The sequence below is a fragment of the Paralichthys olivaceus genome, chromosome 2 (assembly GCF_024713975.1).
Source record: "Paralichthys olivaceus isolate ysfri-2021 chromosome 2, ASM2471397v2, whole genome shotgun sequence".
NCBI classification, from domain to species: domain Eukaryota; kingdom Metazoa; phylum Chordata; class Actinopteri; order Pleuronectiformes; family Paralichthyidae; genus Paralichthys; species Paralichthys olivaceus.
In genome coordinates, this window is record NC_091094.1 from 23103143 (window position 1) to 23125309 (window position 22167).

Consider the following 22167-nt stretch of genomic DNA (forward strand, 5'->3'; position numbering starts at 1 on the left):
ATGAAGACAGGATTTCATTCAGATCATACTGTGATACAGGTGGATTACACAAAGAGGTATATTTATATATATTAGTAAATCAGTTTGCGGCCTTGCTGCTCAGAAGCAACACATGATTGAGGCATGTAAACAAATTGCCTGTGTCAGGAAGAGACTGCTTACAATGGCCTTAACCGAGTGCGTGGTCTGAAGACAGATTATCCAGTAGTGACCTGTACAGTGTCGTCTCTCCGACGGTGAACACTAAACCTTTACGCACAGTCACGTCTGAGCCAACAACATCCTTCATTCTCAAAGCACCCAGCCTGCTCCACGTGTGTGTGTGTGAGTAGGTGTGTGTGAGTAGGTGTGTGTCACTCTCTCAGGCTTTCAGCACAGACATCAGTAGGCATATTCTTGGCAGGCGTTATGTAACCGCCCTCTAAAGCTAACAGGCTTACCTCTGTATACTGGTTCTCCCAGGTATTAATTTGTCCCCTAGCATAAATCTGAGGGACAGGGTTATTTCAGGTAGGAGTGGGCGGGGCCAGCAGCAGTAGCCGTAGTGCAGTAGTGTGCAGACACACATCTGACGATGTAATACAATAGGGGCTTTGACACAAGGTGGAGAGTTTGTGTTCTTATATGATGTGTGGTGACAGGGACACTAACACAGAAACATCACATTATTTTCCAACCTACTAAAAAAGAGTTTTTGTTCTATCTAATCTGTGATTCAGAATGACTCATTTTATGCTGCTCTGGGAGTAAAAAGATAATTTCATGGGAAAGTCTTTATCTCAAGTATTTATCTCTCAGCTGAAATGCGAAACCATATGAATTGTTTACACAACATCTGGTTTCTGGTTTTAGACCAAACAGGCATCAAGGATTTTTCCACCCATGTCTTCTGACAACAATGGTTTCCTGTTGCATGATTGCACCTAGACAGGTGATTGCACATAAATGTGTAAAAGTGCATCACGAATAAGTGAAAAGACAAGACAACCTAACTTCAGGCTTCACCTTTACATATCTAAGGGTGAGTGGACAGCATTTGGCAAAGTCTGCATAAAGAACCTATCGAACACACACAGGCTTGTGCAGCTATTCCTATTCGGACTTTGCATTGACTTCCATTCATTGTGGACAGCCTAACCAACACCTTATCCCTAACCTTTACCATGACCAATGCATGCCCAACCCAAACCTTGACCAGGAGCTCAAAAAATACTTCTAGCCTTATTAGGACCAGGCCTTGGAACCCTTGAAGTCTACAGGTCCTGACAAGGCCAGTGTTTATGGTAGAAAAGGTTCTTAAGAGGTATTAAAGCAAGTACACACAGATGTCTGACCTAACAATCAATGGGTTTTTTTTCCTTGTGACTATTAAAAAGTTTGATCTTTCAGTTTGAGAGTAGTACATAATAATTTTGCATTCAGATTTTTGTTATCCTTTCACTCACACTCAATAGGCCCCTGCTGGTGCTCATACTGTGCACTTGCACTCTGATTTCCTACCCACCAGGTTCAGCTCTTCTCTTGTGGACACGCAATTCTGTATCGTATGAAACATCAGCATACAGGAGTGCATGCCATGAAACCACCCGTGCAGGACTCTCAAAGAAGTACAGCTAACACACCCACAACGAGGGCAGGACATATTCACTTGTCAACACCTAAAATTCTATTGGTTGGGAATTTTTGACAGGCTTGTTGCTAAAAAAAATCCAAACGGAAATAAAATATCCAACGGAAGAAGATAAAATCAGAGATCAGACGTTTCACATGGCAGACAGGATGAAGCAGGAGTGCCAGTAGAACAGCTAAAGCTGGAGCGCAGGAAATGTGAGTTCATGCACACAGTTCGAGCACAGGTAGAGCAAATCTAAGTACAAGCAGGGGGTATTTGAGTGCGAGTGCAGGGTTTTGAGAGAAAGCATTACAAAATCGGAATCAGGGAGTCCTGCTCTCAAACTGAAATATCATACTCAAATAAAAATAAAAAACGTCCATTAAAATCCATTCTTTTGCGTCATATAAAAGATTCTGTAAAAACTGAACAAACTCATCACTTCAAAAAATCCCAACCTACTGATTTTCCAAATTCCCCTTTAACTCTACATATGAGTCAAACATTTACTGCTGCTACTGTTTGACATCACTGTGGTCTCTTTCATGGTGTTCAGACATTGATCATTTTTACAAGCATTTTCCAATATGCCAGATGTTGCATTTCCATTAGCAGAAACATGTTTCTCCTTGAGGGGTCTTTGACTCTTATATTTTAATCATCACTTTCGTGCAGTCTATGGCACGTACCTTATAAATAAAGATGGTTCTGATATTTAACCGTTTTCATGCAGTTGTCAGAGGAGGGATGAAGATTCTTTATTATGTGAATTATGACGAATTCATGAATAATTGATTCTGATGTTTTTGTCAAGATATATATTATACCTGGGTACCATGGAGTCCCCCCCTCTCAGTGTGGTGGGATCCAGTTCAAAGATGGAGGAGATATCCATGCCATCGGGAACCGGCACCAGCGTGTACATGATCTTCTCCTGTGGAGCTCGCAGACGACCTCGCAGCGCTTCATTATCTGCATCCAGCTAGAGAAAGAAAACACAAAGTGAGAGGCACATGTCACACTGGCTTCAAACAGTGAAGGATATGATTGAATGGAGACCAATGATATTCCAGGATGAGACAGGGGAGCAGGCACGACTGAAGCTGATACAACTTATCAGTTCTTGCACCTGACTCGAAGCTGTACCAGTCAGAGAGGTCAGTTTAGGTCATCACTACAGACTGCTGGGTCTTGTTAGGACATATGTGAGAACTACAAGTGCACACGGCAGCTCTGATAAGGACAGTATAGGTTGGTACAACACTGCCACCTAATGGTGATTATCAATGAGACATGATCAACGGAGATGATGGCATGGAGGCACCATGTGGGAATCTACCGCTATTAAAATGAAAATTAGTTCTGTCATTAAAGAAGACCAAATTAAATACATTAGACAAAAAGCAGCAAAGACAGTGAGAGCATGCAATGATAGTGGTTTGTGCTATAGGTTGCTGCTGCCAAATGAGGATTATATGACAGTACCTGGAAATTAAAGGGTGTAAAGTCCACCACCTAGACCAGACAGCAAAGACCCACCACAGAAGTGAGCAGGTTAGAAATAGATTAGATCAATAGCAATGTGACCAACGTGACGTTGCTAAGCACTCAGATGGAGGAAGATGAGGCCAACTTACAGAGGAGCGCTGCTCAGCATTCTCCTCCTCAAAGTCTTGGTTCACCTGGAAAACACACACATATAATATAAAATATCATCCTCATCATTGTTAATTTTGAGATTTAACATTTGACAGCGCTGTGCGAACCATGTCAGAGTATTTGCTAATATAAACTATATTAATAACTATTCATGCCAGATATGTGTAAAGGACAAAGAATGGTGTACACAGGTACACACATGACACACCTCGCCCATCTCAGCAGCTAAATAACATCCAGTGGCCAAGTGTTTAAACCTGAACAAGCTGTTCCAGTAGCCTGCACCTCCCCTGCATGGGTCATGGTGGACCACCTGGTGATGGCAGAAGACAAGAAAAAGAAGGCAAAATAAATCTAAAGTGAAGTGGTTATAAACTGGTTTTAATTGTGTCTGAGGGTTATGGTGTTGTGCTGACCTCTACTTCCCACAACGCTTTGCTGCTGGTGGCAGAGGTGGCAGACTGCCGGCCGGTGGTTCTGAGAAAAACATACTGCTTCTTCCTGTGATCGTCACATGTGAGAAATTTCTCCTGCTCTGCGTGGAACAACCGCACCACATCACCCTGCAATTACACACACACACACACACACACACACACGCACACACACACACACACACACACACACACACAGTAATAAATATTACGTAAAGATAAATATTGCTATATATAAATACAGTAAAATACAGTTAAAATATTTGTGAATGATGTTTAGTATAATTTGATATATAAGAAATATCTGAGGGCACCTACCCCTTTAAGTATTGTTTCCTTGTTGTCGCTCCATTTCATGAACAGAACAACTTTCCAGCTCGTGTTGCAATTTACAGAATTAACCTGGAGAGAAGTGTGTGAAATTTAGAGGTTACGATAATGTTAATGATAATGCAGGTTTAAAAAACAATTAAAATAATAATGACAATAACATTGATGATCATAATAATAATAAATCCTTAATTATACAGCACTTTCATACATTTACATGAACACAAAAACAGTTGTAAAAAGTGATGGAAAATAAGACCAGAGTCTGCAGAGTATAACCACTGAATAATAGCTGTAAATTTAGGTTAGGATGGCAAACTAATAATGGTAAAAACAGCACATAAAAACAAGACAAATGCAACAATATGAAAGAAAAGGAATTGCAGCAGTCCCCTGTACCAGCAGATCCAGAGACAATGAAATGCTAAAGCTGTATCCCTGATATCTGTAGGTAGTGCGTTCCATTACTTTAGAGCGTAATTTCTCATTAATCATTTAATTTCCTTTTGGCTGCTGTGGGGAACCTCCAATAAATGAGCATTGTTATTATTTACTATGCCGACTCATAAAGGCAGCATGTGTCCATGTACCTCATTGCATCCTGGGTTGTCCACGAGCTGGTGGCTGCTGGCATGTAGAGGCTGTCCGGCATTCACTGGGTTAAGAACCACTTTATCTCCAATCACCACCTACATGAGCAGTAAATATAGACAGAACATATAATATATGTTTATATAGCGTACATTCATTTGAAATGTTAATTCAATGGAGGGTAATAAAGAAATCTGGAAACAAGATAACTAACAGAAACCCCATTATCCCAAAGGACAATGACTTGAGCACATTCACGAAAACCTGCTCCAAACTGATGCTGATATCTTTCATAATCAGCTCAGATTCACTTGGAAAACAATGAAAATCACAAGTCAGATGATTATTTGCATGATTATATAAAAGTGATAAAAGGTATGTTTTTATAATTTGGAACAATTATGGTTAAAATATGATATTGCAAATTATTTTTTAAACAGGAATTCATCTTGCGACCCTCCTTCTGTGTCCGACAGCCCCCCACAATCCATAATTTGGGAAACGCTGCTCTAAGGGGCCACTGTGAGGGATTGAGAGATCTTTTTAAAGTCCATATCACGAGTATGTTACCTACCAAGACATAGATAAACACTAGGGGGAGTAGTAAGCCAGACTGAGTGAGAAACAACTGGAACAGACAGAACCATTTAAGTGTTGCACTGACCCTGAGCATCGCTTATGAAACATAGACACAAGGAAGCCTGAGCAGCGTGAATCTATAAAATATTGGAAGAATTATCAATCATGTATTTGTGATTGCTCTCACAACTGGGTGCATGGAGATTTGTGATGAATTTTACAAGAAAACCATCGTATTCAGGCAAGAATCTCAAGGACATAAAAATGTGAGAGGCAGTTTGGAGCTCAGTATAAACACTCGAAGTCATACTGACTGTAGATAAATCGACTATGTAACTATCCCAGCTAAGAAGCAGTGAACATTTGGACCGTCCACTCCTGCTATTGTCTTTGACCTGGAGTCCCCAGGCTCTGCTCTGTCCCTTGTTCTCATGCCTGCTGCTTGTTCCTGAATATTTTAATGGATAAACTTTAACTATGGTGATCAATGAAGTACAACTGAATTAGCCACTTCACCAACTTAACTCAACGTCCATCAGCCACACACAGAAACTGCAGCCTAATCAGCAGAGGTCATGATGTCCAACATGTGAGTGCCATTATTTTACTTACCTAGTTACCACTACAACAACTGATACCAAGCATAATTAGGACATAAGCCCCCTTCCCCCAGCATGCACCCACAGAACTTGAAATCATTTGGTGCTATCACAGATACCATTATATTACTATCTTTCAACATCAAAGGACAACTCTTCACGACATAATCAACTGTGAAGTTTCATGATACATTTGTTATTGATTTTTCAAATAAGGGCTGTAAAATGTCTGCATGGCTGTGAATGTGAGAGTGAATGGTTGTTAGTTTCTGTATGTTGGCCCTGGTATAAGCTGGTGACCTGTCTAAAGTGCATCCCGCCTTTCACACAGTGTCAGCTGGGATTGGCTCCAGCTCCCCCTCTCTTATTAGTGCAAAAGTCGGATGACGCTTTTCTTTACAAATATGGTCTTCTATCTAAGTGCCTTCTGTAACAAACATTATCTGTCTAACTGATCCAGCAGCCTGCAAAAGAACAATGGTGATAATAAGATGTTGTTGGGGTTTTCCAAACAAAATGGCGCTGCTGTGTCATATTCTCTTGCCTTGTTAGGCAGGTAATTCAATACACCAACCAAATTCAAGCATCTGGAAATGTAAGACTTCCTCACCCTTGTCTTCAAACACCAAGCTACACAGCAGCATGTGAATCCTGTGATGAAACCCTGTCTAAAAGCACATCCTTCATTTCTCAGGCTGAACACACTTAAAGGTACAGTGTGTAGAATTTTGTGATATCTAGTGGTGAAATTTCATGTTGCAGCTGAACACCCCTCACCTCACCCTCTCCTTCCAAACATGAAAGAGCACCTTCAGTTGTCATACAAACTCAAAGGTGATTAGTTTGTCCAGTCTGGACTAATGTATAAAAACATGTAGAGAGGGTCCCCTCGATATAAATATAAAGTATTTAAATATAAAGGATCTTTTCTGGGTTAAAGAAAACTACAATTCATACAATTTAGATGAAATGAACTAGTGAAAACAGCCAATAGTTCCCTTTCACCTAAATCTTAAACACTGGACCTTTAAGTGGAATCCCACACCCTGCTCTACCCACACTGTCTCCCAGGGACCGGAGCTTGTAGAAGGGTTGGATGTAGAACCAGGATCCCTCGTTTCCTGCAGAGTCCAGAGTCACTCTCATGGCGTTCTTCTCCAGCAGAGCGGGTAGGCGCTTGTTCACCGTCAAGTATTTATTGCTTTTCAAGTGCAGCAACTGTTGGCAAATGAAGAAAATGTCACTCTACCAACAGTGAAACAATGCAGACAGAGAAAAGAGTTAACAACTGGAACAAACGAGAAAAGATGGAAATATGTCATAGACTGGCACAGCAAGGCCCGAGGGAAGTGAAAATATGCATCTTTTTGACATATTTATATCACTTGTACTTGAGATCTATCCAAAAATACTTCTCATGACCTCTGCTGCAGCTTCAATCATTCAATAAATATAATAAATGACCAATGTGCCTGTAATGATACTGTATAAGGCCAACAGGCCCACTGATGATCAAACTAAATGCTCCACTTAATCCTACAACATAAAATACGATGTTACTGCTATTCTGAGTAGACTGGATACAGGTTATACAAGATGTTACCACATTTGCAAGGATAAAATTTTTAAATGTTTTTCTTTTAGTATAACATTATCTAGTTGGTGTTCACTGTATTAATGAAAGGACAGTCCACTGCAACTAGGTATGTGTGCATGTTCCTTGTTCACATCAAACTGCAGGAATGCTACAGTTGACCTGTGTGCAAACCATTCCTGAGCAATGAGCAAAAAAAAAAGATAAGACTTTGCAAAAGAGAAGCTCACAGTGTGCCTTTGTGCTGCAGCAGTTATTTAAAACAGACTGATTATCAAGCACACAGTGTCATACATGGAGTTAAATGTTGCACCAGCTCTGTGAAAAGCACTTATCTCATGGGTTCCTGAACGCACCTGAATGACATTTCCATACTGGATGACTGTTCCCAGCAGTTTGCGGTTTTCAGACTCATTCTGCTTCTTCTCCAGGTCAGCAGCGTGCTAACACAACAGCAGGGCAGAGAAATACTCAATGAAGAAACACACAGAGCATTGAGTCTTTCCACATCAATGTTCAATCATACATATCCATTCCCTGTATTTATACAGCAAAGTATTCATTACTGATTTTGCACAACTTGTACTGTTTACAACAAACACAACCAGTAAGCATTTTCGTACAATTCTATAACTTATTTGTTCATTTTTTTGTCATCCTAATGGAAAAATCAGAGTATACTGTTGTTGACAACACAGCACTACAGTACTGAATATTTTAGTAAAGAGTTAGTCTCACGTGGAGTTTGTTCAGGAGGACTGTGTCAGTGGTGCTGTTTCCTCCAGGTTTTGCCGCCTTCCAGAACTGTTTCTGTGCCGAATATCTGTTCATAGGACACAATTTGAAAAGGCAGTCTGTGGAAAGGAGACAAGAAAAGCGAGAAAGTCAACACTCAACATATAGTATAAAAGCCTATTTCTACATTACTAATAACCTCATCCTCCATCTACATGTTTACGAGAGCAGAAGGACTAAAAGGATCTAATTAAAATATTGGTTTGCACCTCATGCTCCATGCAGAATAAATCATTTTGTCTATGAACCCTCTGTGGGCTTTTCTCTTGTGCTTCCTTTTGGTCAAAATATTGTGTAATATGTTGTTTTCCTCTGCCCTATAGTGACATAATACACATGGTAAAAAATGGTAAAGATCCAGTGGAGTGAAGCCCAAATAGCACCTTAGGGCCACAGAGCTGAAGTGGACAAGTGCAAAATGTTGTCCAGTTAAGGCCATTGGGACAATTTTTGTTTCTATCAATGAATCTGTTTGCACGTTTTACTGCTAGCAAGTGTAGCAAATCAGTTTCAAAACCAATTATTTCATATTATTAAGAACAACAAAATGTGTATAATATGAAATAATTGGAAACAAAAAATAATTGGGACGGCATGGTAGTGCAGTTATTAACACTCTCTTCCAGCTTCCTCCCACAGATTAGGGTTCGGTTAACTGGAGACTCTAAATTGACCGTAAGTGTGAATATGAGTGGAAATGGTTGTTTGTCGTTGGTCCTTCAATGCGCTGGTGATCTTTCCAGGATGTAACCCGCCCCTCACCCAATGTCAGCTGGGATTGGCCTCAGCTCGACCTGTGACCCTCAAGAGAATAAGTGATATAGATAATCTTTGAAGTTTGGCATCTCCACAAGATCCACTCACACAACTAAAACCTCACACCTTATCTCACACATGCACATTTTAAAAAGATTAGACTGTTATCTTAGTCTTCCCTTTTTTCTTGCTCAGTTTATCACACGTGGTACTGCTCTGTGTTAACTGGAGCAGGGAACCTGAGGAGCCAGGGTTTAAAAAACCACTCTGGCATCGTCCTCTGCTGAACATGCAGCCAAAACGAGAGTACAGGGAATAGACCTCAAGGGGCAGAGTGGAAGAAGGAGGACAAGGACCAATGTGGAAAATGGGGCACTGGGAGAACATCTGTCTGATAAGGCTGAGCAAATGGGGTTAGGGAGAAAAGCAGAAAATAAATGAGGAACAAAAAAAAAGGAGAAGGAGAAGGAGGAAGAAGGTATTTGGGTTACACAACATTGACCACGGGATAACGAATGAAGGGGGAGTGTATGTTATGTAGTTTCTTTTTTTAGATAAATGTTCATAGCATATAAAAGAAAAGACCGTTTTTATGGGTCAACATATTTATCAGGAACACAGAGAAAGACAAAGCTACATGATCCATCAGGGGAAATACTAGAACGTCACTAATAACAACTTGATGCTGCAGTGCACAGTGACAACATAAAGCTTTGTCTGAAGCACATTTCAATTGTTTACAGAGAAAGGTAATTAAAGGCTGTGACTAGTTGAAGTACATTATATTAATTTTATCCATGTGTCCAAATTTAAGTGTTTGCCTCATATTGTAAATGGTTTGTATTTATAAAGCACACTTCGGCATGCGGACTGGAGGAGCTGTGGATCGAACCACCGATGATATATTGAATATGCTGTCCCATATTCTTCATGTTATATATACTACAAACTATATTCTTTCCATGAAAATGTGCCTGTCTGTAGAGGCTTGTCTTGCTCTGACACTGGCCCAGTTTAAATCAAAAACAAGACAATACATCTCAAGGTGTTTATCCTGTGACAGTAAATGTATGACTGTGGTGTCACTTTTGGCCATTTTTTCATCTGATACTCTTTATATTTATTCAAACTCCATCTATTTTGATCCCAACTACACTCCTGTAAAGTGTCATGACAGTTATGACACTATTTATCAGCCACTCAGATCGGAGGGGAGGAAGCAAGGTTTGACGTGCCGTGCTATAGAACAGTACAATACAGACTTCTTAAAAAGCTTAAGTGTGCTATTAATACTCAGTGGGGATGTGAGGATTTACTCTGGGTAAACTTTGCCCACACTGGCCTCAATAAGACAGGAGACACACCACATCCTGTGGTTGAATAAAAAACGACTTTATGATACCTTTAAATTTAAAATAATAAAAAACACTTCAATTCAATTGCAAAAGACTAAATGTGCTACTACATGTAATGTGGACATTGTGTTTGTGACTAAAGGTTTGTTAAAGTAAAGGAATAGTGCAGCACATTTAGTTCAGTTACTGCTGCTCTGTGATGTTAAACAATGCTTTGAATAGAATTTGAATAGCTCAGTTAGAAACAAATGAAGTCATTTCTTGGCACCGTCACATGAAAAGACAGCAGCCTCTTTAAATCCATGAAATATGGATTCAGAGTTTTTATTACTGAAATAATACCTGGCTCAAAAAAGTACATATTTTACTTCAAGCCAGCAAAGTAAAATATTGATAAACTAATGTGAAAATCTTATGGAAATCTTCTTTAAATCTCAAGTATCATAACCACTGTTATTAATCAAACAAAAAAAGATTCATCCTATAATTACCGCACAGCGGTTATATTCCTCTGCCAACCCGTGCAGTTTCCATGTACAAATATTGACATAACTTTTTTTTTTTGAGTTAATTGTACTGGATGTGATAAAATTCCCTACAGGCAGTCCTGATATATCACATCCACAGGAATGTGAGCTCACTGTGACCTTGACCTTTGATCTCCAATTAATGAATTATTGAACCGAAATAAACCATATTCAAAGTTACAATTTTTAGTTCTTAAGTTAATGATTTGTATTATCACTGAATCAATGTAATAAATTAAACATCAACAGTTTATCATTTTAACAGATTCATTTTCAGTTTGTTTCCAACAATAAAATCATAGAAAAGAATGAATACAAGCTAATATGTGCCCTTTTACAATATTCCATTCAGATCAGGATGCCATGTTTACTTTGTGTCTTAAAGATTCAACTTACTGTTTTCAGGGAACGCTATAATTAAAGCTGCTTGAGCAGTCCTGAGTTGATATGAAAATGATACCCTTGAATTAAACTTAAGCTGTTGACTCAGTTACTTCAAAATGAAAATACAAATGTTTTTATAATTTAATTTACATCATACGCAATGTTACACCTTCAATTTGAGGTTAACCACCGATTTAACTAGACAACAAAAAAAATCTGAACTCACTCTAAGATTATTGATAACAAATCTTTATGTTTCATGCATTTCAGTGAGCTGTTCAAACATCACTGCTGATTTTTGGTCTGGAGACATATTAGTGTCTGAGTTCTTGGAAACATCCATGAGTAACACTCCTGCTTCAGAGGAAGAGCCTTTACTCTGCACCTGCTGTGAACAACTAGTCCAGGATTACTGGAACGGCCAAATCAAGTCAACAGGGCACACGCTCACTTATTAGTCCTGTTCAGCTCTATTTATAGCATCTGTCCTGAGAGATCTGATCACAAGTAGTCAGCTTTTAGTAAGACAGTTGACAATTGTTATTAAAATGTGTCTCATGTGACCACTTGTGATTATGTCTCACTTCCCTGCTCAATATGCAAATACACATGTATGATGAAGACCATATTATATTGTTTTGACCCAGTTTACAGTTGGGTATGTATGTGTTAGTGTGACAGGAAGAGAGAGACAGAGAGGGGGAGAGATAAGAGCCAGGAGCCAAGCGAATCAATGTGCTGCACTTATAGCTTGAGATATTAAGTTTTTACTCAACAGAGAAACAAAATGAAAATCAGTCTGTTGTGGCAGTGGTTACAAAAAATCTTGAAATTGAGAAATGAAAAATACATTTGGTTCATTGTGAGACTGTAGCAGGTCAGAAAGGTCAGCTGAGTAGGCGGTCCTTCATTTGTGGCCCAGTAAGTATTTGCATTTACACGGTGATAAGAATGTGACCACATGCGTCCCACACTAAAGCAGAATGTGGTCTGTGCGATCAGATCTCACATGTGTCCTCGATGTGTCCTAGGTGCATTCATTCATGTACTAAGAGCTGTCCATGTGATTGGATCATTCAAGACAGAGGACGTCCAACAATGCTATGAGATGGATGATCACTGTCATCAGTATTATCCCAGTAAAATGTGCTTCAAATGTGATATTTAAATAAAATAATTATTAGAAATGAACATACTATAGCAGCATGTGAAAAGTGCAAAATTAACATCAAAAAATTTCAACCACTGCTGGAAAAGTAATTTCAGAACATCATGATAATGCTGAAAATGGCAAATACCGCAGCATTTTTCAATGTTTAGTTCCCCCTGATGGCAAAGTAGACCAACAAAAACACACAACAAACACATGTTGCTAGCTGCGCCTGTGTCTTGGAGACGTTCTATCTTTGGTCAGGAACATCCAAGGCGTCACAAATATAATATAATATAGGACAGAAAAAGGAAAAAATCGAAATAAACATGTTTTTTTACTTGAAGTTCTTGTTTCCTTTTTTTGAGATTAAGTTTAGAGAGAATCTCTCGGGGACAATCTAAGACAAAAACATTCCATGTCAGAGACATACACGTGTGACAGCCTGTACAATTGTTAAAATGGTACAGAAAGCTGAAACAGATCAACAATAGAGCTTGGTCTTCACAGAAAAAAACAAAAAGACATGATCTCTGTGACATCATTCTCATGCTGTCAGGTTAGAGTTCGTAATTAGACTTGATTTAATGTCAGGTTTCAGTCATGGCCTGATGCTCTTTCTGGCATTGTGCCTGACAGAAACCATTCAACCTGACATTCAGGAACAAAAACAAAAACTCTACATTAGTGAGATAAAAGTATATTAGTTCAAGTGACTGTGTGACTCCTGCTAAATCAATCTAAAATGTTCTGCCCTATGGTTGAACTGCTCACCCTAGGTCATCCTGTTGTTTCATACTACGTGTTACAGATGCTGTGTTCCACAAACAGTTGTAATGATGATATTGTGATTGTCTGTTCAGTTCATGCAAACTTATACTGAATAAAAATATAATGTATGGGCATATACAGAAGGATGCTCTGTGGTGTGTATGAAAGTGCTGAGCAGGAGGATTCTTTTATTTTATCAGGATGACAACAGGTAAATATCTAAGTAACACGGAGAGAGGGCTCGTTGTTGGACCAAAGATATCAGGCCTCTGTCACAAAGCTCAGCAGGCTGGTGTTTCAATAGGAACTGTAAGTTATGTGTTTCACTATAGATCTGATGGAAAGTCTTCAGTCGGAAGCTGCTCACGTTGGTTTACAGTGATGCTTGTGCAGTAGTGCGGAACTTTACGAAAGTCATCAAGTGAAAGAGTGACCGAAAACGTCAATGCAGGACGTGATCAGACAGAGTGAGAAGTCACAGAGCGGGATATTCTAATGAGGGTTGTCAGTCGTGTTACCAAATTTTAAACTTCGATACCACACTTTGAAAAAGATACCTGATACCACTTTTTATACCGAGAAGAAAAGAAAACAGGTCCTGTTATGTTGCACACTATTTTCTTTGAAGCAATATATTTGTTCAGTTAGCAAATGAATCAAAGCTATGGATGTACACACAACACAGTGGCCAGACCAGGTTGTAAAAAGCCAAAGGTTGTGGATCAGTGGATTTTTCCAAATTTAGGTTGATTGTAGATCTGCTTGATGATACTGAAAAATGATTGATGTATGAGAGCTTTTGACAACCCTAGTATATATAGGGTTCAGTCCATAAACCCCTCAATACAGAGATGAATGCACGTTTGAGAGTTCAGAGATATAAAGAGAAGAGGGAAAAATGTGACATGGTCAGATGAGTCATTCGTCACCATATTCTAGACACCATGAGAACTACACAGGCCTGAATGCTTAACACCCACAGTGAACGGATCCAGTTATCCTATGGGACTCTTTTTGCATGGTTTGGGTCTACTTGTCCGTTTAGAGCAGAGGGTCCCTGCAGAATTTTCATTAAAGGATAATGTTGACCCGAGTGACCTTTTAAAACATTTCTGTCCTGATGGGAGCGGTCAGGAAGACAGTGCCTTCATCATCAAAACTCCAAACAAGGGAATATCTTTCTATCCATGTCAAGATACACTGAAGCTGACAAGAGCAGGTCAGATGCTGATATATATATATATATATATATATATCCCCCTGACAAAAACTAACAATGTTTCCTGCCCTGTTATAGTGACAAGATCTTACTCATATTATCTGCATTTTCCATCATGAATAGCTTCATGCTGCAGAATTTAGATTCAGAGATTTGATTCAGGTTGTGACTGAAATGTTACATGATTTAAAATAATACAGACATCTAAAGTCAGTGAGTGTGTGTTATTACTAAAGGATGACAGAAGAGAGCATCAATTCACCCTCTCAATTTGGAAGGAACTCAAAGAACTAAGTAGTGGGGAGTGACATAGGCAATTGTGCCATTTCACTCTTAATTAAATTACTTTAAGACTTCACCAGGAAACCTGCCAAAACATCTAGAAATGTATTTGCTAGGACATGGCAGCCAATTTGAAAGCACACTTAATGCCAACTACTCAGCTTCTTGTCCCCTGCTAAGATGACAGTCCATTTCTGTGAACCTCCAGCAATACAAGGTCAAATTTATCATAAAAACTGCAAATATATTCCTCCATCCTGTTAGGAGTCCAACAGGCCAGTGCCGGTTGTATAATGAGGCCAAATCTTTTCTTAGACACTTTCTTAGCTAAGTGAGCACAAATGAATGCAACAACACTTACTGCTGCTAAACACACATTGATTTATTTTGTGTCGCATTAAGGCGACATTGACCATCACATATTGATTTTTGTTTGTATTTTAAAAAGGAGGGTGGCACAGTGGTGCAGTGGTTAGCACTGTTGCCACTGTCCCAGTTTGAATCCCAGCTTGGCTGGCAGTTTGCATGTTCTCCCTGTGTCTATGTGTGTTTTCTCTGGGTAGTGGCTTCCTCCCACACTCCCACAAACATTCAGATCGGGGTAAGGTTGATTTGACACTCTAGATAATGACTGGTAATGTGAGTGTGAATGGTTATTTGTCTCTATGTTGGCCCTGCAATATGCGGGCTATCTGTCCAGGGTGTAACCCGCATAATGCCCAATGTCTTTCCAGTGCTCCAGCCTCCTGCGACACTCAAAGGATAAGCAGTATATTTTAAAAGGGTAAAATCTTATTACCTTTACTGAAGAGGTTATGTTTTCTCCCCTGTCCATTGGTTTGTTTGATTGCCAGACCCAGGAATGTATTGACCCAGGAATGTATTGACTTTCTTTACAATTATGAGATTTCCCAGGTATTAGTGGATCACATCAGACATGTTTAGGGGACTGATAAATAAAAATATAAATGTGGTTTCATGAGGGGACTGATGGAGGAGGTATATGCTCTACTGAGTGCCTTTCTAGTTTTAATTGTGCACATTCTTTTGCTGTTCCTCCTTGCCTCTCTCTCTATCAGGTTTGTGCAGCTGTCCTTATCAGCACTTTGCACGTACACACAGACAATGGACCCATCTGTCATTGTCAGACTTGCCATGCAAGAGTACCAGGACAAATCATGCTCATGTTGGTAGGTTGGTAGGCCGTCAAAACTCTCCATTCCATTTTTACCGCCCGTTTGGCACTGTGTGTTCCTGTCATTCAGGGTGTGCATGAGGCCATACTGGTCTAACAGCATGTGAAACCAATATGAAGAAAGAGTGGCCAGATTTACATATATACTGCTTCACCACAAACTATTTCCCAAACAACTTACCAGAATCTCATTTACAAGCAATGACCAAAAAACTAAACAATGATAAAGTCATTCAACAGCACATTGAAAAGTCTGACACAAACCAGTGCCTATTCTATGTTCCAGGTTTGGATACTTTTATCAAACATATACATACAACATATATATATATATATATATATGTGCATAAGGTGTCTGAGTCATCCTTTCTTCCATATTCCTACAGTCTTCATTTAATGTAGTCTTTATTTAACCAGAAAAACATTTGGAAAAGCATGTGATAGGCAACAATGGTCAATCTTTACTTATGTATAAAAAACATCAAGGTATCATTGAGTAAGAAATAAGAGATATGGAGTCCTTACCTCTGAATTTCTTGGGTGGGTTGTTGAGGTCACCTGTGTCTGGTTGTACCACACAACGGTCATCCACAAGCCTGAGGACACAGCCAACATTATGATGAGTCAATTACACAAACACAAGCATCTTAAATGGACTTTAAAGGTTAAGTGTGTAGAATTTAGTGATATCTAGTGGTGAAGTGTCATGTTGCAGCTGAACACCCCTCACCTCACCTTCCCCGATCAAACATAAAAGAAAACCTGTGGAAGCCTTCAGTTGTCATAAAAACTCAGAAGATGTTTAGTTTGTCCAGTTTGGACGACTGTAAAAAACATGGCAGCCTCTGTAGAGAGAACCTGCTCCTAGTGTGAATATAAAGTATTTAAATATAAAGGGCCCATTCTAGGGTAAAGAAAACAACAATTCATACAATTTAGGCGATTACACGAGTGAAAACAGCACAATGCTTATGCTATTGAAGATAATAATTAAGCCAATAGAAACGAACACAGGATTTTTATAGCCCTGCAGCTCATCCCACCAAAATCAAATTTGATCTAATTAATTGTTGATGGCTGCATTCCATTTAGATCTGTCATGTCCATGGCTCTGTTATTGCGAACGCTCACTGGCCTGGCTTACTGGAACAAATAAATGGAATGAAGCCACTGTTGAGAGTATCATTAACACAGAAATAACTTGATTTGATCCGAAATGTCAGCTCCTTCATAACCAATGAACTGTATGATGATGACATATGTTATTGTATTGACAGCAAACATTGGGTGGGGAGTTCAAAGTGTGTAAAATATCATACAGCCTGCACTGACTACATCTTTGACTGACTAAAAAAGGATGAATCATATACATCTGTATTTACGTAGTGCTTTTCTATTCCTAGCGAACACAGGTACACTACAGGTCAGATATACTACTGCGCTTTTCTGTCCCACATTCACATTGTGATGGAGCAGCCATCAGGGGCAGTTTAGGGTTCAGCGTTTTGCCCACTATGGCAACAGGACTGGAGAAGCTGTGGATTGAACCACCAACCATCAAGTTAGTTGACGGTCTGCTCCTGACCCATAACTGCCCATAAATCTGTTTCTGAAGTTTAAAATGAATAGCGCAAGCATTTCCTGCTTGAAACTATTATATAACAGAGCACTATGATATGAATGATAAAATAGATTTTCTAAACTGGGCCACTAGTGATAACTTGTACTACAGATTGTAACACAGCTTTTCCTGATGAAAAGAACACTGGTGCTACCTCATTATTCTCTTATTCTTCTCTTCTGTCAATTGTGGTGAACAGTTTTTTTTATACTTGATGGCAAAATCACAGACATGTAGGAATTGTAGGGAAACCCCTGGGAATACTAGATAGTAGCTCAGCACGAATACAACACTTCACTAGGATGCTGAGGCCGGCCCAGTCAGTTTGCATCTTTTTATAGCTCATGCAGTACGCACTGCACCGCAGGAGCACTGTCCTGATGAAAGAAGAAAGCACAGGGAGGGAGATTCTCGTTCTCATAGCCTTGATCACACCGATACACTGGTGGGCCCCGGTCCCATAAGAGTCATTGTTATTCAAGGTCAAGAAAAGGCCACCTCTTGCATTCTGGGTGATGGCTTCACATGTGTTTTCCAGCTTCCAAGCATCAAGATGCCGGGTGCCACTGTCTCTGAGCTCGCAGTGGTCCAGGTGCATGCATCATTTCTCAGGGGTCACATTCAATATGCTGACAGCACCTAATACAGTAATGCTATTTATAGTTATGCCATCTAAGCTGTTTTCATTGTGTGTGTGTGTGTGTGTGTGTGTGTGTGTGCTGATGGATTGGGGGGATTCATTTAGTAGGTTTATTATGGTAAATATGACAAATGAGCTCTGTCATGCTGGCAGTCTTCAAGGCCTTTGTTGCCATGGCGAGTGACGCACAACACTAAACTATGAAAGCATGGTTTGTGAAAGGTGGGAAGGCTCAGTACGGCCTCTGGAAAGTGGCAAACTGAATAGTGACACAGCAGGAGGAGGATGATTGCTGCACTTAAAAAAGGAGAAGAGGAGGAGGAGGCAACCAGATGCTGTGCAGATTTCCACCTTGGTGGAGGAAAAACAAACACCGTGGGGATGAAAATAGAGAGGAAGCAGAGGAGAGACAGGCTGGGGTACAGTAATCTAATATGAGATATGCTGTGAGATGTTCTGGACAAAGACATTCACATCAGTGATCACCCTCTTTTCTTCCTTTGGGTTTTTGTTATTTATGTGACAGACAACAGTGCATCCAGATTTGCTCAATTTGCACATAATGAGATGCCCTTTTAACTCGTTGTCTGCTATTAGGGAGGAAAGGAGATGTCAAGTGTTTAAATGAATTGTGCTCAGCATGTAGCAGGAAAAGACACAGGGTAATTTATGGCCAGAGTAGAAACTGAGAACAAATAAAGAAATGACTCCTTCAGGATGCACTACTTCTAAAATGTAACAGCCTTCGTCTTCCCATTCATAATATGTAGCAGATGCTGTTATTCAAAGTGATTCACAACGCTGCTCCTCTTAAGGCAGATGGACGTTTGACTGCAATAAGTCCTCCCATTGACAAGCTGACCACAGACCAAGATGTACCAGTATATCACAGGGTCATTATCTCTGCAAACAGGCAATCAAGTCAGATCTGGTTCTCTGTACAGGCCATATTCACAAATCTAAATTTGCCTCAGCTTAACAAGGTGCTGCAAAAAACTACCGCAAAAACCTAAGAGAGATCCACGTGTGAGGGATCCTCTCCCAGGACAGTGCAATATATGCAGCGTGTAAATGGAGCATGTCAACATTTTTTTTTTTTTACAACATTCGAGAAAAGACTGAATCAAATGCTGAGGTGTAAAGTATTTATACAAAACAAAAGTCATGACAAGAGGTGAAGGAAGCAGCAATGATAATTGTAATGATCGGAGTATTGCCAGTAATGGAAACAAACTTTATATGTTGAGCCAAAAACTGTATTGAATATACTTACAATAAAATACATCCAGTCAGTTTTATTTATGTTGCTCAAATTCACAAAAAAGACACCCTCTATACCTGGGTCTTCAGTGTCTGTGTTTAAGATAGCAAGGTCTTATCTTCATATACTCAGGTGCATCTCTGTGTAACCCAAAATAGTTTTCAATGTTGTTGAGACGAAAAACAACTTGTTTTTTTCTGAGAGCTTGTATTCTCTCTTTGGCTGAAATCAGGTGAATTATTATTCAACATAAAAAGTGGACAAAAAAATGGGCAATGCTTATGTTGACAGTAACCGCCACCAAGCAAAGAGAGGCATTAAATCCATCCACTACATGATACTACTCCATCTGCAAAACCCCCTCTTTGGCTTAAAGCAGCAACCACATAATTATTACGTGTTTATTTGGTAGCTTGTGCTGTGTTATAGTTGTGTTTCATGTGCTTTTGGACAATATTGACTGAGGCTCCATTCATCATCTGAAACTGTTTAACAAGAGCAGGATGGAGTGCAGCCATAGTGAAAAGCTCAGAAGAACCCTGGTAAGAGAAGTAGACTCACCCTAAAGTGCTGATAAATCCACTGGTGGAACCCTCTGCATACAGGGAACAAATGTCCCCAATATGGAGGAAACTGGACATCTTGTCCGACATGGTTGCTCAGGGTGGACGAAACCTGCAAAAGATGAACAACACAGGTCATTAAATGCATCGTGACATATAGCACCATTATGTTGTATTATCTGAAACAACCTGGGACAAGTTACTAATGAGATTGCACCAATGACACCAAGGCAATTTCCTGTATGTGCAAACATACTTGGCAAATAAAAGAATTCTGATTCTGATTCTGATTCTGAGATTTCAGACAAATTCCTTTTATTGTACAAGTCATATTAAATAAAAACATTGAACATCATTACACAGGTTGTATCTTTTAATAGGTTCTCAATAGCTGCTTTAGTCATACATTGTAAACAGTAGCCATCATGATCATCCGCTGCTTATGTTTATGATATTTATTTGGTTAGATATGAACTTTGTGGTGATTTGGGTTTTGACCATCTCAACTTCTTTTTAGCCCATCTACAGAGCACCACCTACTGTAAGACCAGGAGCAGAATTTAAAAATTAAAAAGCCATAATGAATTTGAATAAGAGGAATTAATGAAGTACTTCATGGCTAATCAAAGTTGTGTGCACACTGTGTAGAGATGTTTTGTTAGTTTCTTTTGAAACAAAACTAAGAAAACTGTAAAATGAAGTTTTTGTTTGCATTGTGCTGTTAGCTACATGAAGACTGGACAGCACATGCTGCATTTAAGACAACATTGTTCCCAGGCAGAGAGAAGATACACACCTGGGTGACAGAACCCAGCCCCACTTTCAGAGATTAAGTTGCCTGTTTTATTCTCAGCAAAACCATCGAGACAGTGGACAGACTCACAGAACACGTAGCATTGAGGCATCAAAGGAACATGGAGGGTAATGGAACAAAAACATCCTGGCATGTTTCATTGAATATAGGCTAATGGCTACTGGTATATAGCTGTAGGTTATATTTACACACATAGACCCATGCAATTAACAAATATAAAGTTAGTCCTATGTTATTCTTGGAAGCCTCGTGTCAAAATATATACACCGATTTAACGTTGAGTGACATTTTGAGTCATTTCAGAGATGCCTCACGGGACACTAACATTTCGTCTCGCGCTGAACTAAACATCAAAGTCGCCTTTTTCCTTTGTTTTGCATCGCACGAGCTGCAGCAGAACGAGAGCAACAGATAGGCGCGTGGGCCACTTCCTTGCTTACAGGGATGCTCGCAGCTCAGATGAACCACATAGAACCACAGAAGCTGAGCTGGGAGAACTACACGCAGAGTTTACCTGTCAGAGGTTCAAAAGAAAGGCGTCAGAGGCAGAGAGAAGAAGTGGGTCAGCACAGGATCATTTCCGCTGCGCTATCCTCGGTTAAGTCCATGCTAGCGAAAGTCCAGGTGAGAGCAGGCTGAGCAGCGTTATCTCTGACAGCTCAGTGCGTCCTCGGTAACAATCCGCTTCTTACCTCCTCCACATGTCACCGAGGGAACGCCCCTTTCTGACTATTTATACTGCACCGCGGCTCTCTGGGAAGTGTAGTTCTAGACACGACAGGCTATGTTTAGTCTCATCGGTTGCACTACAGATACGTTTGAGCAGATTAGGACCTTAACAAATTAAATGTTTTTAAAGATTATAGCATTTCAAGTCACATTGACCTCGATATAATCCTAATCAATTAAAACAAATGAGGGTAAAATGTTGACTTCTTATTTGTTTTATTCAGATAAATCAGGGTCAAATTGGCCCCAAAGAACATAGATGTGACGGTATGTATAGAGGACACTGAAGACAATAATAATGTTATAGTTCGTAGTGATACTATTTGCAGAAAACAAACAAAAAGAATATGAACATCTCAGGGTGAAAAAGTAGTGGCTTACATGTAGAAGACACCCACAAAGATGTGTAGACAGTTTTTTAGTGAGGACCAATGCCAGTGGCAATGTACTGTAAACCAAATCATCTGATCTCTCTTACGTCCTGCCTCTGTCTGATGCTCCACCCCTCACCTGCATAAAGGAGGATTTGTTGCTGTTGTGAAAGTGTCTGAGCACGTGCAAAAGGCAAACTGTGGACAAAGTCAGGACCCAATACTCTGGAGATTTTCCAAAGGACTGAAAACGGCTAAGAGCCGACACTGCATTGACTTCAATTCAGAGAACCGGAGCTTCAGAAATGACGTTTTGCCTCATTTGACCAGGCTTTT

At 39.7% G+C, this 22167-nt stretch overlaps 1 protein-coding gene across 14 annotated transcripts in view; it reads right to left on the reverse strand.

The window, feature by feature from the left end:
• itpr1b (inositol 1,4,5-trisphosphate receptor, type 1b) overlaps positions 1 to 21419 on the reverse strand; it is an 85337-nt gene extending 63918 nt beyond the window's left edge. For 7 of the 14 annotated variants that reach the window (XM_069512452.1, XM_069512478.1, XM_069512470.1 and 4 more), the window contains exons 1-13: positions 21246 to 21385; positions 19916 to 20029; positions 16358 to 16428; positions 8137 to 8252; positions 7755 to 7841; positions 6864 to 7022; positions 4626 to 4724; positions 4024 to 4107; positions 3688 to 3834; positions 3480 to 3584; positions 3250 to 3294; positions 3098 to 3127; positions 2440 to 2594 (exon numbers count right to left, since the gene is read on the reverse strand). In XM_069512452.1, the coding sequence (XP_069368553.1) occupies positions 2440 to 2594; positions 3098 to 3127; positions 3250 to 3294; positions 3480 to 3584; positions 3688 to 3834; positions 4024 to 4107; positions 4626 to 4724; positions 6864 to 7022; positions 7755 to 7841; positions 8137 to 8252; positions 16358 to 16428; positions 19916 to 20007 (1190 nt within the window). In that variant the 5' untranslated portion in view covers positions 20008 to 20029; positions 21246 to 21385. Of the gene's footprint in view, positions 1 to 2439; positions 2595 to 3097; positions 3128 to 3249; positions 3295 to 3479; positions 3585 to 3687; positions 3835 to 4023; positions 4108 to 4625; positions 4725 to 6863; positions 7023 to 7754; positions 7842 to 8136; positions 8253 to 16357; positions 16429 to 19915; positions 20030 to 21245 lie in introns of all 14 variants that reach the window. The other 7 variants (XM_069512475.1, XM_069512459.1, XM_069512427.1 and 4 more) reach the window with 3 other exon arrangements.
• Positions 21420 to 22167: the final 748 nt, after the last annotated feature.